Genomic DNA, 17,393 nt, shown 5'->3' on the forward strand with positions numbered 1-17,393 from the left:
TGTCGGCTTTTTGTGACATTTGCAAATAGCTATCCGGTTGATCTGCAATTGATTGCTCTTATATCTATATTTTCTGTGGTTCGAAATGGTTCTTCTACAAGTGAAACGCGGCGACGAAGTCCTCTTCTTGTTCGAAACAAGTGTCAAGGAGAAGACGGATGTCGTCCTGCGAGATCTGGTGGCCCTCCACAATGGCCAACTGAAGATCCAGCGTGTCTGCATGGAGATCGAGGAGCTGGCCGAGCATGGCACCATGCTACCAGGTGAAATGTTGGGCTTGAATGAGGAGCAGAGGGAGGAGCTCAAGCTGAAGGATGTTTATTCGGACAAGTGCATTCCGTCGGGCGGTTTTACTATCAACAAGGACCCGCTCCTTCGTCGCAATGGACAGCAGCCAACTGAGGCGATGCAGAAAGTCCTAACTGGTGCTATAGCCGATGCCAAGGCCATGGTGGATAGGGTGAGCTATTGTACTAACCAGAAAAAAAATGCTGTTCATTTTAGAAAAACTCGATCCTTTAAATATGAAGTTGATAACTATTAATATTTACTTGATATTTTCGTGTTCTGAAGAATTCGCGATCTAAGTTTGCTCATAAATGGCTTTACAAATGATATCCATTTAAAATAATGATATTGATATCTGATATCTTACCACTTGCCTTTTAGCGCCTGGCCAAATCCTCGAAGACCTTGACCCTTAAGATCATTGAGGAGGCTTTAAACCTCTTGCGTGGTGCCGTGACCATCGTTTACCCCATGCAATTGCCGCCCCACGACACCATTCGCATGGAGTTCACCAACACCGAGGATCTGACTGGCACCCAGGCCTCCAAGGAGGTTATCGAGCCCTCCAAGGCGCAATTCTGGTTTGCAGGACGCCAGATGCTGATGGGGAAGGTCATGAGCGAGTATTTGGGTCTCAACGACAAGACAAAGGTGGGTAAAAACCCCTTCCTCCTTTTAAAATAGAGCTTTAAAAATATCGACTTAATCGATATTTTCGATAGTTTTAAACCGTCGATTATTGATGCAATATAGTGAAAATATCGACATTTTTAAGCTCTACTTTATAAACCATCCCCTAACTTATAATTTCAGGTGGTGGTCAAGCTAAATCAACTGGGTGATGGTCCACCGGCACGCGAAGCTGTGATTTCCGATCCCATGCGCAAGGAGATGATGGCCGCAGCCTTTCGCCGCCAGGAGGAACTAAAAGTAAGTACCTCGTTTTGTAGAGAGAATTCCAAATAGTGTTTTATTTGCTATAATACGAGTATAAGTATAAGTATATCAGATATAAGTAGGTACTGCTGTTCCTTCGATTTAACTACATAGTTTAAGAAAACGTTGAATATTGCATAGCTACAAAGTCGAGAGTTAAGGCGAGTCGGATGCCTATATCCTTGGTCTGTCCTGGTGTTTTTTCTTCTTAACCTTTTTTGGTTCAGCAGATGTCAGTTGGTTTATGCTATATATAGTCTATATAAATGCAACTTTTGTCTAAGGCGCATCTGCTGGAACTGTTCAAAGTGGGAATCTCCGGTAAATAAAGCTCGGCCATCTGGGGTATCATCTATTAGTCCAGTAAACATGTGTGATTATCCTTATTCAACGAAGAAAAGTTCTCTGTTAGCTGGTGTATAAACGTTGTATAAATGCGCTGAGTAGAATTTAAATTCAGTTCCCCTTGTACAATGCACAGGTCCATAAAGTTTGGTGCTGTTTCTCGTGTGGTCTTCCCAGTAGTTGGAATCCTATTTCTATATTAATCCCCTTTAAAGTATAACCAATGGCTTCTCGGGCACATCGCAGGTGGTGGCCTTCTCCTGATCCTGGTCGAAATTCTGCTCACTGGTTCCTGAATCTCCTGCGGGACTTAGTGGTATCAGCGACTTGGTGCTGCCGATCATCTCTTGATTGTCTAGGGGTAGTCCATGGTCCGATAGCTCCTGTCCTCCAACTGCTTGGTGTTCCAGATCGACCACATCGTCGTCCGTATCGTACATCTGATCCTGCTGTTTGTTGGCCAATCCTCCGCCAAAGACATTATCATCGTTATCCGAATCGTCGCCGGCACAAACACATCGCATTTTGGCATCGTCGCCAACCTAAAAATTTGAGATATAGATTAGGATAAATTGGTTCTTTTGGGATAACAGGGTTTGAAAACAATTAATTGTTTTAAAACCTTTTTAATGTTTTTCAAATATCCTTTAAATATAACCCTAATAAAAAACCCACCTTAACGGACTTGGTGATGATACATAATGATATAGAAGAGATCACGAAGAGCACAATGGGCACTATCAGCGATACCAGGAGTTCCCTATAAACCTTATCCAAATCGTAGCGTGCCACCACAAACTCCACATTTGAATCCTGTAAAAAGAAGTAATAGAAACCTTTGAGTAATCCGAAACCAGAAGTGGTTTTTTAAATGGGGTAGGGAACCTTGTTATAGTAGCACTGGTAGCGTGACTGGGCGGTGTTGTTATCGCCATCGTTGCCATAGCGAGCTACAAAGTCCTTGCATTCCCCGCGAAGTGTATTCACGCAGCCCTCCAGGTTGATGAAAAGTTTCTTCCAGGAGTAAATGGTCAGGTTGGCCTGGTTGGGCAGATATTTCTGCTCAGGATCCACCGACCTAGTGCTATTATCATAGATCGCCCAGAACTGGGTAAAGTTCATGAAGGGAGCGGGCAAGGTGTCGTGTTCCAAGAGGGTGCCATTCAGGCAATCCGTGGCACTGTTCGGGATTTCACACAGTTAGCTTATATGTTCATTATTATTAAAGGGTTCTAAGCTCACGTGATGCGATTATCGGATTCTCGGGTTACTGTGGCGCAGTTGGTCAACAGGTTGCCATCATCCTCCTTCCAAAATTCAAAGGGTTCGATGCGGACGCCATGTTCGGATCCACGGGCCTGGTTGAAAGCCACTGCGTTCTCACAATCGGCTGCGATTACATTGTCCTCCTAAAAGGGATTTAGTTTATTATGAAATATTAAGGTTTTCATTTAGAAAGAATAAGGTCATAATTGAATGTCACAATTTGAGAATTGGTTCTCTCACTTATTTGACAAGAAAAGTTCTTGAAATCAAGGCGAAAGCGCTCTCGATTTTGAGAATAGTTCATCTTGATTTTAAGAAAACCTATTATGAGATTATCTATTATTTCCTACTTAAATGCATAATAGTTCTTGAAATCAAGGCAAAAGAGCTCTCGATTTTGCGAAGAGTTCATCTTGATTTTAAGAATACCAAATATGATAGTATCTATTATTTTGAACTTACATGCATAATAAGCGTATTAACATTCGCAGTTGTTATCTTGGAGCAATAACGATCGCAGCTGAAGGGCTTCTTGATCTTGGTGCAATGCACCCCATGACACTCAAAGAATCCATTCAGCTTGGTGTTGTCCTTCTGCGAATTGATCGTGTGTCCATCTGCCTTGTGGTGACATAGGAAAAACTCGGACATATTCTTGCAGTGTCCTGTGATGAAAGCAATCAGTTAAGGATATCTTATAGATATTTACTAGTTGATAACTTACCATTGGAACAGTTGAAGACCCCTCTGATGTTATTGCAAGCGGTGCCATTATTGCAATTGAACTTGTTCAGGCGACTCAGGTCAATCTGCAAGGATACATCGAACGAAGGATAATGGCTTTTCAATGATCGTTAAACTCTCGTGGCGCCAAGTGTCCATTAAGACTGAGGGGCAAATACTTGACATGCCTCATCGCCTGGCCATTATTAGCCACAACCTTAAGTGGGCTAGGGATGAGTCATGGTAGAATTTTCCCTTCATTTATAGTGGGATGCCCAAGACGATGACGTCTTTGACAGTGGGTGGTCAAGGGTTGGGCCTATAGTTTAAGGTAGAATTGTAGCTCTACAGTGGGTCACACAATTTTTTTGTATAGGAAAATCAAAATTAAAGAGATTTGAAAACTTTTCTGAATTTCTTAAAAAAGAATGTATAAAAGACCCTTTTTTAAAAACATTACCCAAAATCTGTGACACTGGAACTATGTAACTGTAAACGTTTTTAAGAAGAAACGTTCTTAAAATCAAGGCGAAATTTCCCTTGACTTTTTATTTCGAGATGAAATAAGTAAATTAAATTAAATAAATTAAATTCCCCAACTCACCATGGCACATGATGTGTTCGTAACCCTTGTGCAATTGTTCAGTTGTATATCGGTGCCATTCCTTCGCACTATCGAGTGGATCTGGGGGCAGAAGCCACTGGTCTTGGTCAAACACCATTCTCCGCAGGATGCCCAGGGGCAGTTATTGGGCATCTGACGATCCACCGTTTGACACATCACAGGATCGTGTTCGAAGCCCGATTTGAAGGCTCTATAAAAACAGGATATATTATAGGGGGTTTCAGGGTTATATATAACTAGGTACCCACTTTAAGGAGGGAGAGTAGATGGCCACGCTCAGGTAGACGATGGACACGCAGGACAGGACCATGGTCAGCTGGCACAGGCAGATGGCGCGACAGATGCGCGTATCCTGTTCGGGAATCACCCGCGGTTTGTCCTTGCGCCGCGCCATTTATCCTGGGAGGAGGAGGAGATCTCCACCTGAATTTCCTATGCTAATTGCCAGCTAATTTACGACTTGTTGATTTGGTGGCCCACTTTCCGGCCCACAAAGGTTGTCTTTATATTTTCAACCTATTCCGTTTTCAAGGTGATTCCTTTTTGTTTGCTGGGTGGGTTTCTTTTTTTGGGGTGGTGGTGGTTGGTGGTTTGGTGGGTAGTTTGTTTGTTTGTATTTAGTGGGTGGTGTTCTATTTTAGTTAGCTTTGTATTTTAGTTATTTATATTTGGACTTTAAAACTAGGGGGTTTCTATGGATGGAAGGTGAGGAATTTGGGACGTCTATGTTTGATGAATGAGTTCCGTTTTGCTTGGTGGTCCTTAGTTTCCCCGACTTTCGCACGTCCGCAACCAACAGCTACCGAGTCCTGACTGAACTTTCCGGGAGAACGGAAGGAGTGCGGAATGCCAGGGCTGGCGAATAAAAAAGGACACTGCGCACTTTTACTTTTCAAACGAAAGTGAAAGCCAAACACAAACCCTTGAGTGAAATGGAAACCGGGACAGGGATGGAGCCAGCTCAACAAATGGTTCCAGATCCTTAGAAACACGCCTGCGCCTGGAGAGAATTCCCCCTCTTCAATCGCACATTGGGATGAATTGTATTATTTTTGGTAATAAATCTAATTCTTTTTTTAAAGAAAATGTGTCAACAAATATATTATCAATACAAATATTAAAATAAAAAAGTTGCACCAAATAATTTTGGACTGTGTGCCAAAAAATGATACTTCGTCCCAATGTGCAAACGCTTTTCTCTCTCCCAAAAAAACATGATAAATAAAAACAGCTTTGGTTTTTTTTGCATTTCTCCACATTTGTTTGGTTTCTTTCATTTTTTTTTAATTGTTTATTAAATAGGCCGTTAGCTGGTTTAATTTGTTTATTGATAAAGACACGTTAAGTAAAAAATTTTAATCGTTTTGCATTCAAATTGGTTTGTTCTTCGGTTTGGTTTGTATGATTTAAAAAATTCTCATAAGCAACGTGCGTTATATCGGTTCTGCTAAGCTATATGTATACGTATATATCTATGTATATATATATATATATTGTTATAATCCGTTTAGATGTTGGTTTTTACATAAGATCGTTAAAACTATTTCAAAAATGTTGAGAGTGTCCCAATGTGAGCGTGTTGTTGTGAGTGAATATAATTTGGTTCCGCTGCTTATCCCCAATGTGGATTGTATCTGGTATCTTGTGGTATTTCTATCTTTCTGGATGTGTCCGTACCGCCCCGCGTTTTCTATAAATATTTGCCGGGAGTTTAGGTTTTCTTTTTTACGGCCCGGAGCGGAATCGGTTCTATACAATTGTTTTAGTTTGATTGGTTTCTTTTTTTGGTTTTGGTTTTCGCTTTCCGTTTTAGTTAGTTTTACGAATTTACTTAATATTTTTATGACTACTATCACAATTTGTTGAAAACAAGCGATTCTTTAATTGGTATTGGTATTATCTCTGTGGAATTCGAAGTCGAGAGCGTGGAGCATCGCATGCCGCCTCCAAAAAAGCCAGTTAAGCCAACCAAAGTTCGTTATATTATTTATAACTAGCGTAACAATATGATGGCAAAGTTTTGTATGTTATGTTAACAAATCTCTTGAGCGCAAAATTTCGAATAAAATGGCTGAGAAAAAGTTACTCCGTCGGCGATGCTCCGCTTGATTTGCATATATATATTTCATATATATCGTCCGATGTGATGGCAAATGGAATTTCTATATTGTATGTTTCCTTTTTGTATATATATCTAGGTAAGCTATGTGTGTGTGTGGTACAGACTACAAAGTTGAATTTGCTATTTGTTAGGGGCTTTAACTAATATTATTTTTGCTAGTATTCCATATCATCATCTTCGTCACTGTGACACAGAAGTTTGCTAGAATTGGAATGCGATTGGAACAGAGAGTTCTTAATCAATGCTAGTCAGATATATAAGCGGATATAATATATATGTATGCTAAGTAGATTGGGATAAACGGATCATGCCATTCTAGAACCGAAACTAACAAATATATTTGATAAGAGGTTTAAACCAAAAGCATGCAAAAACATTTTCTAAAGCATTTCTAGTATAAGATCGTTAAATTTGCAAGGTATGCGATATGTAATTATATAACTATTGGTAAAGATAAATAGAGAAAAATGAGGGAAATGCTGGGATCTAATTAGTTTAAACCTGAAAGAAACCTTTTTGTAATTTATCTGTATAGTTTTGAATCTAGATCTGTAATATTTTGAGTTTTTTTCTTGTGAGTTTTGATTGTTTTATTTATTTTTTGAGTGAATGTGTGTATATAGCATACGAAATACCCTTTGAATGGGATTTACTTATTGTGCGTTTGAGAAAATCCTTGAGGTGCTGGATTTTCCAAGACTACAACTGGAGAATATTAAGGAAGGCAGTAATTGCTAAGGACACTTCAGAGTAACATTTAGGGTTTTCATTTTGATGTGGGTGTTTTTTTTTTTCAGTGGAAAAGCGAACTGGGTGCCACACAATATATGTGCAAGTTATCCGAATCGAGGGATCCTGGGATTCAAATGAATATATCAAATACCATCGCACTTAACCTATCACAATACATTTTTCTGGGGATCAAAGTTCAGGCACTCTGGCATTGATTAGATTAGATCATATTCAAAATACATTCAAGGACAACGACTTTTCCGTGTTACATTTCATGCAGTTAACGATCCTGAAAGTAATATAGAGTAGTAAAGAGAAAGATAGATAACAAAGGAGCCAATCAAATATAAAGGCTTATAGGAGGAAGAAGGAAATAAATACGAAAACTAAGGGTTACATTCATGTTTCGACTTATGGAACAGGCCAATATCTTAACGATTAACAGAAAGTAAAAGTTACATTCATGACAATACGACTTTTTTTGTTGTTTTTCGACAATATCAATATCTTCATACAAGGCACAATGAGTTTTTTTATATGTCCATGGTTTTTGGGTGAGTGTCTACTACAATATACAAATATACGGGGGGTTACGGGGGTTTTTTTTTTGGGTAAATTTGCCAAACTTTCGCAATGAATGAGAACAAGATGCAGGACAGCGCTGGTACATGAATGGCACACTCACTCTTCCTTGGTCGGGAACTTCTCGGCGTAGACCCGTGAGGACTTATTGCAGGCCTTCTCGCAACACGGGCAGTACCAATAGCTGAGCACCCCGATCGAGATGGCGAAGAGCACGTTCGGTATGATCAAGGATAGGATCAAATGGTACAGGTTGTTCTCCCACGAGTACCGACCGATGACCACCTCTGGATAGGCCCTGCTGTAGAAGCAGGGAAAGGGCTCTCCGATGTGTGAGAACCTAAAGATTTAAGATAAAGTTTAAGTAGGGGAACTCTTAATACAAAACATCGATATTATCGTTACAATATTTTGAAAATATCGAAAATATCGATATTATCGATACAACATTTTGAAAATATCGAAACTATCGATATTTTTCAAGCTTTAATCCGTAACTCACCCGTATTGCCTGGCAAATACACTGCAATTGGTCGTGGGCGGATAGCCACAGCCCTCTGAGTTAATCAGAAACTTGGTATAGCTCACATCCCAGTTGACCGTGTCCAGGTCCCGAGGATTGCGCTCCCATTCGCTGAACGGTATGCGCGTATAGTTGACAAACAACTGATGGCACCTGGTTATCGGATAATATGTCTTAGTAAAACTATATATTTTCTTGGTATTCAGAGTCTCACTTGGTGAGTGATGAGGTGCAGCCCTCGCGGCAGGAGCTCCAGCTGCAGTTCTTGATGCCCTCCGCATAGATGTGATCGATGACAATGCAGGTCACCGGCACCGGATCATAATCGGCTATGATCGTTGAGATGGCGGGGTCCACGACGAAGGGTATCAGGAAGAGGAATGTGAACACCGACAAAATGGCAGTCGTACCTGTGTGGAAAATAGAGGCTAGTTAGTTAAGGAAGTGCCAGAGTAGAAAATAGGTTCTAAACGATGCAGCGGCCGACTGTAAATTATAGTTTTAAGTGTATTCAAAGATATATTGTGAGTTGTACACCAGTGAAACAATGGATATATCACCCATGAGCACATAAAACTAATAAATAAGATAGTGAAAGATGTATGATGACAAATTTCTAGTTTATAGGCCGCTGCAACGTGTAGAGCTAGTACTCTAGGTAGATTATAGGTTCTACACAATGTAACGACAGCCTCTAAATATAAATTTAACTGTCTTTAAACCTCTATTATTAGTTTTACACCAGTGAAATGTTTATAATGACAAATTGGAATGTATAGGCCGCTGCATCGTTTAGAGGCAGTACTCTAATTAGCGTTAAATAGGTTGTAAACGATGCAGCGGCAGCTTTAAAGATTTGTTATTAGTTTTAAACCAATGTAATAGTAGGTTTATGAGTCCAATAAGTTGAAAAGACAGTGTAGAATGAAAAATTTAAAATGTTTAGGACGCTGCATCGTTTACAGCTGGTACTCTAGACTCACCAAGGCACACGGAGGTATAGAACTTTGCCTTCTCGAGCAGCGTTTCCATCTCGATCTCCTCGCGCTTGGCCTTGATGGCGTCCACGCATCCGCTGCCCGGCCGCACCGGCGACTGGCAGGCGGATCTTGCTGCGGATCCGGATCCAGATCCGCATCCCGATACCGAACCCGAGGCCGCCGAGCCGCACCGGCTGCTGTTCAGACTGATCTTGCTGGCGGAGAGCGTCTGCGCCGAGAGCGTCGGACTCGCCGGCATCGACGTGGTCGTGGTCAGCGTGGAGCTCTTCTTCATGGCGGAGATTTGGTTTGGTTGTGTTGGGTGTGTGTGTGTTTGGGGTGCTTAGATTGTAGTTGTTGGATCGGTAAAAGCCTTTAAAATGAACACCGCTAACATGCGCGCTTTCTACAACAATTAAGATTCTACTCTTGCTTTCTCTCTTTTTCTCGCTTTCTTTGGAGATTTCACTTAGCCTAATCTTCTAACAATCTCCTTCTGCCCATCTCCCTTATTTTTATAGCCGAAATGGAAAATGTTTCTTCTTACTTTGTATTATGTTTTTGGGTTTTTCTCTTTGTATATTGATTAGTTCTAAATTAATGCTTATTATGTTTTCTGTTAGCCTTTTGGGGGTTAACTTTTTTTGCTTTGACTTCATCGACTAGTTTGTCGTTACGAGATTTCTTTTAGATTTTTATTTTTGATCACGCATCCCTCACTCTAAGCCATTTTTGAATTTCTCTGCCCTCTCTCCCGGTGACTGAACCTGGTTCTTCTCTATGTATATATCTTCTATATCTTCAGCCGATTCTGGTGTCGTGTGAGTGTGGGTGTATCTCTGTGTGGTTGTGTGTGTTTGCTGTGCATTTGGGTGTGTGTGCGTGCGTTTATTTCCTAGATAAAACTAAGTTCCATAATAGCAAATATTTGTTTAAATTTAATCTCTCGCACCGCCCTTAAATCTCCAGCTATCCTACAAGTCCTGCAGCCTCTGGCCCTCTAGTCCCAAAAAAATGCTCAACTTAAGAGTCGAAAATTAAAACTAATATTGTCTTCAGATCTGTCGATCTAGTCGTATCTTGAGAATGTCAAGCGCCTCGCATGGGATATCGGTTCTTGAGTTTCAGTTAGCTCAGTAGTGTCCTTGCAAGCCTTTTTAGGAGGTGTGGTCTTTGTGTCTCTGTGTGTGTATTCTGTGTGTTTGTTGGAGTGTCAAAAGTTCGATGGAAGGATTACAAAGAATTTCAAGTTGCTCGATTGTGTTTCTGACTTCAGCTGGTGCCCAACTCCAATTATTGCAAAGCGAAGACTCCCGTCTGGTGTGTCGGACTGTCTTCCTGGAGCAGAGGAATGCCTGGAAAGTATAGGATTGTATGTTAGTTAAGGGGTTTAAATTAAGGTTTTAAGGAAAAAGTAAAAAACTATTTAAAATATCTGTGGAAATAGGAGTTATTAAAATTTGTTAGATACGTTTTAGGAAGCTCTTTTCTATTAGCTCTTCAAAAGAGAAAGTTAGGATTGATTTTTAGGTTATGTCATTAAAAATGACCTATTTCTATTTCTTATATGCCTGCAAAACATAGGATTGTATGTTACTTAAAGTATTTAGATGAGGATTTTCAGGGAAAAATAAAAGACTATCTAAAATATCTGTATAATAATTGTTGTAAAGATTTACTAGATCACTTTCTATTATATTCGCTCTTAAAAAAAGAAAAGTTGTGACTATTTAGTTAGGATAATTCTAGAGACTGCTCTATTTTCTATGGAATTTGGTATAAAAGATTTCAAAAGTAGAACACTCCAGAGACCTAGAACACCTGGTAGACCTGTCACATGTGGGCTACCGCAAAGACTGCAAGTCATTAGAATAGAATACATTATAGTTAAGATCCCATATAGTATATATATCTTACGTGACGGATCTCATAGGGCCATAACCTCATCGCCGCCGCCCCCGCCCATGTCTCCGTTGGTGGGTGCGCCCACATTGTTCTTATTCAAGACAGTCTCCGTATCCACACATCCCTTGAACCGCATCTTGGCATCATCGCCCACATAGACGGTGGTCTGGCACATGATCAGGATCGAACAGGAGACCACAAAGAGTACCGATGGCACCACCGAGGCGAACACAAACTGGCGATAGGTGACCTCCAGATCGAAACGGGCCACCACCACATCCTTTTTGCCGGGTGAATAGAAGCAGGGGAACCTGGCCCTAGCATTATGATCGCTACCATCTCGGCCAAAGTCCTTCAGGAACTCCTTGCACTCATCCATTAGGGTGTTTACACAGCCCTCCAGATTAATCATCAGCTTGGACTCATTGGAAATGGTCAAATCCACATCGGGTGGTGCTATTTCCGGAACTGGTGTAGCCACCGAGACGTGCAGGTGGCTCAGATATGTGAAATTGGTTAGATCACTTAGCATATTGTGCTCTAGCGTAGAACCATTGATACAATCCACCGCATCCACCTGATCGGAGGTGTGTTTGATAAAGTAACAGGATGTCATGGCCACATTATCGTTGGATTCGTTCCAGACTTCCTCGAGGGTCTCAGCATTAATGGCATTTTGACATTGGGATAGATAGACCTTATCGCCGCTGAGAACCACCACGTTCTTATTCCTGGTTGGTATATCCACACAACGCCTATCGCAATTGTAGGGGGTTCTTATCTTCCTACAGGTTCCTCGACTACAGGAATATAACCCACTAATATCCATGCAATTGATCTTTCCTCTCCGCCCCGAACACTTGACTGGTGCATCACTGTTGTGGAAGACGCACTCGAAGGCATCGGTGATATTCAAGCACTGACCAGCGGTGCAATTGAAGGTTCCCGTGAGATTCTTGCACTCATCATTGATGCATCTTGCCTTATCCGCCCGATCTTGATCTATTCCATAGCATGTTTTATTCGCCGAGTTGGTGCAATTTTGGAATATCAAATTACTGCCATTGCTGCGAAGATTCACGTAGATTTGGATGCAGGCTCCCGAGGTTTTGCTCAAGCACCACTCACCACAGCTGCCCCACTCGCAGTTATCCTTGTTCACCGCCCGCGTGGTGGTGCACATGACCGGCGTGGGATCGATGCCGCTCTTGAAAGCCCTTGTAGATGGCATATAGATGGCCACCGTGAGATAAACCAAGGCCACGGAACTCAGGACCAAAGTCATCTGGCAAATGCATATGGTTCCGCATATCCGAGTGTCCTGCGGTGGGACCACTAGGTCCTCAACGGGCACCTTCTTCTTGCCCATCGCTGTTACCCTGTAATTCCTGGTATTAACTTGTAGTTGTGGTAAAGCCCAGTGGTTAATCCCTCGCGTGCAATCCAATTAGAAGCTCGTCATGTCGGTTTTTAGTCTATCGATTTAGCTGCAGAAAAACTGCGTGGGCGGTGTTGTATATATGTTGTTATATAACCCTGCGTAGGTTGAGATTTTCCTCTGGCTTTTCCTCCGTGAGTCCTTTTTGCAGGCTGCGCACGTTTCTCCAGCTGGAGGACACGTTTTTCCTTCGACGGTTGGGACAACCTATCGATTTTTGGCTGGCTAACTAGCTGACCCCACAGAAATTCACTTTAATCACTTGGGTTACCCAGCCATACGTTAGTTGCATCACGTGTCCTGGTGTTTTTTTCGAAGGAATCAATGCCTTTGTAGTTGGGTTATATCTTTTTTCTGTAATTACTGGCTTATTATTGGTTTTTATAATTTATTTAAATTTTATTTCCTAATTATTGAGCAGTGCTATTAGTTTTTCCCTTCGACTGAGTTACTGGCAGCTGGTGGCTCGTGACCCAAGGCTTTCTGCTCCGCACTGGCGACTGCATTCGACTCTCGGTTCTCCGTGGGGTCTCCTGGCTTTTCAGCAGCTCTCCGGCTTCGGTTTCGGTTCCTCCAGCTCACTGACCGCCGACAACATGCCACACATCGTGGCGGGTCTCGTGAATTTCTGCTCTCACTTTTGGCACACAAATCTCGGTTCTGCGCGCGCACTTTTATTGCAAAATCAATAGTTCCGCATTCACACACCACACAAAGAGCAGAGCATCCCCGAGCACCCGAACTCCGGATCCCTGAACCCTGAAACCTGAAAACACCACCCTTCACCTCCGCCCACGCCCGCCAAGCTGGCTCCAATCGGCATCCATCCCGTTCCCAGCGAGAGTTCCCATTGATTAAGTCGGCCTCCACATGGCGAAAAGAGTGCAAGTGCACCGAGTGCCATGTGCGGTGGCTTTGTGTTTGCTCCAGTTATGGTTATGGGTGGTCAACCACTCCCCTAGGCCCCTTTCATATTCATGTTCATATCAATGTGCTCATACAGTAAACCCATTTGGAAATGCAACATATTAAAAGTAATACAAAGTTCCTAAAAGATTTTTCACTTTTGGAAAGAGATTGTGGTACATAAGAGTAGGAAGTTACTGAATCATTCTATTATAGAAATAAACTATGAGATCATAGTGCTATTTAAATGAACAAATTAAATCGAATTTAATTACAAATGAAATCATAAACTTGGACAAATAGGTATAGAAAATATTTATGGATAGAAATAATCTATATTTGTATAATATTTTCTACGATTTTTAAAAGCTATTAGTTTCAGAGTTTTCAGTTGAATTTTACAACGGAAGAACTTTTTACTGAAAATCTAATGAAAATTGCTTTTCAGGCCTGTAGAAGAGTATAAACTTCGTCAAATAGTTATAGGAAATATCTATGGATTTTTTCGACATTTAGAGGCTATCAGTTCCAGAGTTTTCAGTTCAATTTTACAACGGAAGAACTTTTTACTGAGAACCTTATCAAAATTGTTCTAGGAAACTTATGATGACTACAACTAAACCAATAAGAAACATACAAAAAACGTATAGTAAACGCAAAAATTGTTCTATATTTGCCAATAACTAAATCACAAATACAATGACTGATTAGTACAATTATCTACAAAAAGAGGGGAAACAATAGGTTCATAATAATCTTTTTTACTATACAAAAATCGCATATGTGGCAAGTCTGTAAAGTGTTAAATCGCAAATCTCTGTTCTATAAAGTTTTCACATAAGTTGTATTAATGAAGAACATGGCTAGTGCTTTGTAAAAAAACAATAATAAACAAAAAACACTAAATAGAAAAGAGGTGATATGCTGATCAAAGTGGTTGAGATATCAAGTTCAAAGTGGGAGTTTTACAATATCGGGAGATATAAGTTAATGATGTTAGTTTTGAAATAGTGGGTTGTATCTGGGGATGGTATAGCCCGACCTTATCAACGTGCCAGTATTAAAGTACAAAAATATTTAAGCAAATTGCTATTGTTTCCGCGTAATCTCCGTTTGTGTGATGTGGCTGCCGATGCGGAAATCCGGAAATGATGAGATTAACTATGTGGGGATTTCATTGCGGGAATTTCCTTATCCCTCCTTGATGGGATTCCCCCATGACGCGGCGATGATCCTGATAGTATTACCATTGAGTTTTGGTCCCAGCAGCGGATTCAATTGCGCCAAATAGCAGCAGAGCCAGAAAAGCCAGCAGACGACGGCGGTGAGGAGGAATATGCAGCGCACCAGGTCATCGTGGGGGTCCTTGGTCACCAGGAGGGGTCCGAACTTGGCCACCGCCGCCCAGAAGATGGTGAAGAAGATGATCATCAGCATGACTTCCATGGCAGCTCCTTATTTCTTGTTTAACTTTCCTTTTGCGTCAAATTAAATTCTGTTTTTATTAATCATCTGTGATGGCTGAAAGTGCCTAACGCGTTTCACCAAAAATCCCCTACTCTCGAACGCTGCCCAACACTAGCCCATTTTCAACACTCTTTGGCGGCTTAATTTTTAATTGCTTAAATTATTTATTATTAAATGTTGTTTAATGTAATTAGTACGATTGATAATAAAGGTGATATTATGCCGCCATTACTAAGAAAATTTATTTTAATTGCTAGAAATTTTCATGCTGAAACAACTATGAAAAGCTATAAAATAATATGAAATTAAACTCTTTATAAAATGTTCAAACTAATTATGCTATGAAATAGTATTTAGTTTCAGCGTTTTATTTATGTGTACATATTGTATTTAAGTTTTTATTTATATTTAGGGATATTTTGTGATTTCGTTTTGACCTATTGAACAAAGGAAATCTTCCTATCTATTTTTATAAAAAACTTCCGTGTTCTGACAAGAAATCTATTAAAAATTAATTTCACGGGTATGATAAAACTAGAAAGGAATGACGTAGTTTTTGAGAGAACTTTTTAAGAGTAACTTTTAAGGAAAGTTCGCATGTGAATAGAAATACTTGGTGACGAATATAATAATCTTCAATTGATTACAGGATATCACAAAGTTGGTTTGATAAAAATAAACAAGGAATGACGTAGTTGTTAATAGTTTTAAAAATCTTTTGACTCCCAAGTGGTAAAATATTGACCAAGGGAAGTTCGGATCGGGATAGAACTACTTGAAGGCGATTAGTTTAGAACTTAAACTCTCTACAGGGTACCACAATGTTGGTCACAATTGTTCTTGCCACTGTCACCACCACTTGGACACGCTCCACTTTTGTTTTATCACAGTCACTGGCACAGTCACATTCACAAATGGAATAATCAATGGCCACGGGGAGAAATTCTAGTTGCATGCCAAACCAAACGAATCAATGGAAAAGGAAATGCGCTTAGAAGTAGGCAATGATTTTGAGGGTCATCGAAGGATCTGTGTTCGATTACCATTTCGGATCGAAATTCCGATTGTGATGGGGCAGATGCCACAGCAGCAGCAGTACTCACATGTAAATTATGGATGTTTCAGCTTCGAGTGTTGAGGTTTATTTACGTTCCTTCCACTGGGACACACGCACACGAGGGGAAAAAGGGGGGCGTGGAAATGGGGGGCAGGTTTAACCACACCAATACACTGGCAATCGCAATCGCAATCGCAGTCACAGTTGCACAGTTGTGTGCCCAACCAAAATCGTTTCATAACCCGCACATGGCTCACTCCTCGACGGGTCTCGACGGTTTATTGGAATTCCTTTTTCGGATCCTTAGCTAACCAAGTGCCACAAATGCTGCGTTTCTGCACTTTTCCACCATTTCCCCGTGTGGCTGGGCGAGCCGAGAAAATTCCAAACAGGCGAACTCGAACTCGTTACGTTTCCCTGCTGTTTACGCCACTTCTGACACTTCTCAGCTTTCGCCCAGCGGACTCCAAGTCCTCTCTCGTTCTGGCGGGGATCGGCGGGCGCCTGCGCCGGCTGGCTTTACGTCATCGCTGGCCGCTGTTGCGTTGCTCCGAGAATGGGAGAATGGGCCACAGAGAGAGAGCTTTGGGCAGAGATGCCAAGACGGAAAAGGTTCAGGGATAAGAATAATGATAGCTAAATGTATCTGCGGGGACTATAACAAAAATTACAGTTCTTTAATCATACATCGATGTCTCCTTATAAGTTATAAATATAAAATGGGATATGATATTTTAGAGCAGAAAATAATTAAAAATTTAATATTTAGGCGGCGATAAAGTTTGTACACCTTTTGTAAATAAAACTAAATTTTAATTAAAACTAAATAAATATTTTTAATAACTTGTGAAGCGGTTCGTAAGTAATCCTTGTTTTTTTTTTGTCATAACCAACGCCATTTTAAATATCGATTCTTCGGTTATTATGACTTATCAACTAAGAATAGCTTAGGTTTGATAAAACATCATGTACAAAATGTAACAAAAATTGGACTTATTGTTGACATGGCGCATTACAAAATGGAGTAAGCTAAATATAGGCAAGTTACTAGATTAGCTAAACAAAGAACATTTTTATTGCCTCAAATAAAACATTCCTTGGGGGAATCCTGGAGTCACGCGCGAATTCATGATGGAATTCGAGGGCCTTATTGGGGGGTGGACTCGGTTGAAATCTTTTACAAAATGTTGTGTTAAATAAGTATGATATGAAAATGTTGTTCTGAACACAACCAAAATACAGCACCCACTACGAGGACCTATTTTATAGCATGGCGCCCGAGCAGGAACCTTAAAAGCTAGAAATAGCCAGGCTTTAACTCGATTAGCCAAATAGAGAGCATTTTAATGGCCTCCAATGAGACATTCCTGGCCAAAGTAGCTATATTTATCCATTTACTAGCTAAAAGGGAAACTTGAGCTCCCTCGTTGGCGGCGGTGCAGGCAAAAGCTCCGCTCCGCTCCGAAGCTCCAGATGGACTTGGGCCCTTAATTCCGCT

The 17,393-nt window shown here is 40.8% G+C and overlaps 5 protein-coding genes across 7 annotated transcripts; 1 reads left to right on the forward strand and 4 right to left on the reverse strand.

The window, feature by feature from the left end:
* The first annotated feature begins 85 nt into the window (after nt 1-85).
* LOC108064077 (cilia- and flagella-associated protein 298) lies at nt 86-1,553 on the forward strand. The gene is made up of 4 exons (XM_017151417.3): nt 86-460; nt 670-939; nt 1,102-1,218; nt 1,509-1,553. Exons 1-4 carry the CDS (start codon nt 86-88, stop codon nt 1,551-1,553), a joined length of 807 nt encoding a protein of 268 aa, XP_017006906.3.
* Teh4 (tipE homolog 4) lies at nt 1,246-4,773 on the reverse strand. Its single transcript, XM_044394657.2, has 8 exons — nt 4,432-4,773; nt 4,163-4,373; nt 3,560-3,644; nt 3,298-3,500; nt 2,812-2,978; nt 2,455-2,749; nt 2,245-2,382; nt 1,246-2,111 (listed from the first exon to the last, which is right to left on the reverse strand). Exons 1-8 carry the CDS (start codon nt 4,575-4,577, stop codon nt 1,779-1,781), a joined length of 1,578 nt encoding a protein of 525 aa, XP_044250592.1. The 5' UTR covers nt 4,578-4,773; the 3' UTR covers nt 1,246-1,778.
* A 669-nt stretch (nt 4,774-5,442) lies between these two features.
* Teh2 (tipE homolog 2) lies at nt 5,443-9,820 on the reverse strand. 2 transcript variants are annotated; one of them, XM_017151427.3, is made up of 5 exons: nt 9,126-9,820; nt 8,357-8,552; nt 8,122-8,295; nt 7,723-7,959; nt 5,443-6,506 (listed from the first exon to the last, which is right to left on the reverse strand). In XM_017151427.3, the coding sequence occupies exons 1-5, from the start codon at nt 9,415-9,417 to the stop codon at nt 6,461-6,463; spliced, it is 945 nt and encodes a 314-aa protein (XP_017006916.1). In that variant the 5' UTR covers nt 9,418-9,820; the 3' UTR covers nt 5,443-6,460. The 2 variants fall into 2 exon arrangements, with proteins under 2 accessions (XP_017006916.1, XP_017006915.1); XM_017151426.3 differs by lacking the exon at nt 5,443-6,506 and adding an exon at nt 6,901-7,326.
* Nucleotides 9,821-9,840: 20 nt separating this feature from the next.
* Nucleotides 9,841-16,326, reverse strand: Teh3 (tipE homolog 3). 2 transcript variants are annotated; one of them, XR_006412418.2, is made up of 2 exons: nt 15,942-16,326; nt 9,841-10,477 (listed from the first exon to the last, which is right to left on the reverse strand). XR_006412418.2 is itself a non-coding variant. In XM_017151425.3 (2 exons), exon 1 carries the CDS (start codon nt 12,394-12,396, stop codon nt 11,050-11,052), a length of 1,347 nt encoding a protein of 448 aa, XP_017006914.1. In that variant the 5' UTR covers nt 12,397-12,549; the 3' UTR covers nt 9,841-10,477; nt 11,040-11,049. The 2 variants fall into 2 exon arrangements, 1 of the variants encoding a protein (XP_017006914.1); XM_017151425.3 differs by lacking the exon at nt 15,942-16,326 and adding an exon at nt 11,040-12,549.
* On the reverse strand, nt 14,017-14,905 carry VhaM9.7-c (Vacuolar H[+] ATPase M9.7 subunit c). Its single transcript, XM_017151428.3, has one exon. The coding sequence runs from the start codon at nt 14,815-14,817 to the stop codon at nt 14,563-14,565; it is 255 nt and encodes an 84-aa protein (XP_017006917.2). The 5' UTR covers nt 14,818-14,905; the 3' UTR covers nt 14,017-14,562.
* Nucleotides 16,327-17,393: the final 1,067 nt, after the last annotated feature.

Source organism: Drosophila takahashii, chromosome 3L (genome assembly GCF_030179915.1).
Source record: "Drosophila takahashii strain IR98-3 E-12201 chromosome 3L, DtakHiC1v2, whole genome shotgun sequence".
NCBI lineage: Eukaryota > Metazoa > Arthropoda > Insecta > Diptera > Drosophilidae > Drosophila > Drosophila takahashii.

What these genes read in the sequence shown, in the direction of transcription:
- Teh2 (XM_017151426.3), bottom strand. Translation starts at nt 9,417, where the DNA reads ATGAAGAAGAGCTCCACGCTGACCACGACCACGTCGATGCCGGCGAGT. An exon ending in TGCACCTCATCACTCACCAA is followed by an intron (nt 8,296 to 8,356) that starts GTGAGACTCTGA and finishes TCCGATAACCAG; the next exon opens with GTGCCATCAGTTGTTTGTCA. An exon ending in AAGTTCCCGACCAAGGAAGA is followed by an intron (nt 7,327 to 7,722) that starts GTGAGTGTGCCA and finishes TATTACTTTCAG; the next exon opens with GATCGTTAACTGCATGAAAT.
- Teh4 (XM_044394657.2), bottom strand. Translation starts at nt 4,577, where the DNA reads ATGGCGCGGCGCAAGGACAAACCGCGGGTGATTCCCGAACAGGATACG. An exon ending in ATCTACTCTCCCTCCTTAAA is followed by an intron (nt 4,374 to 4,431) that starts GTGGGTACCTAG and finishes CTGTTTTTATAG; the next exon opens with AGCCTTCAAATCGGGCTTCG. An exon ending in GGTCTTCAACTGTTCCAATG is followed by an intron (nt 3,501 to 3,559) that starts GTAAGTTATCAA and finishes CTTTCATCACAG; the next exon opens with GACACTGCAAGAATATGTCC.
- VhaM9.7-c (XM_017151428.3), bottom strand. Translation starts at nt 14,817, where the DNA reads ATGGAAGTCATGCTGATGATCATCTTCTTCACCATCTTCTGGGCGGCG.
- LOC108064077 (XM_017151417.3), top strand. Translation starts at nt 86, where the DNA reads ATGGTTCTTCTACAAGTGAAACGCGGCGACGAAGTCCTCTTCTTGTTC. An exon ending in CCAAGGCCATGGTGGATAGG is followed by an intron (nt 461 to 669) that starts GTGAGCTATTGT and finishes CTTGCCTTTTAG; the next exon opens with CGCCTGGCCAAATCCTCGAA. An exon ending in GTCTCAACGACAAGACAAAG is followed by an intron (nt 940 to 1,101) that starts GTGGGTAAAAAC and finishes TTATAATTTCAG; the next exon opens with GTGGTGGTCAAGCTAAATCA.
- Teh3 (XM_017151425.3), bottom strand. Translation starts at nt 12,396, where the DNA reads ATGGGCAAGAAGAAGGTGCCCGTTGAGGACCTAGTGGTCCCACCGCAG.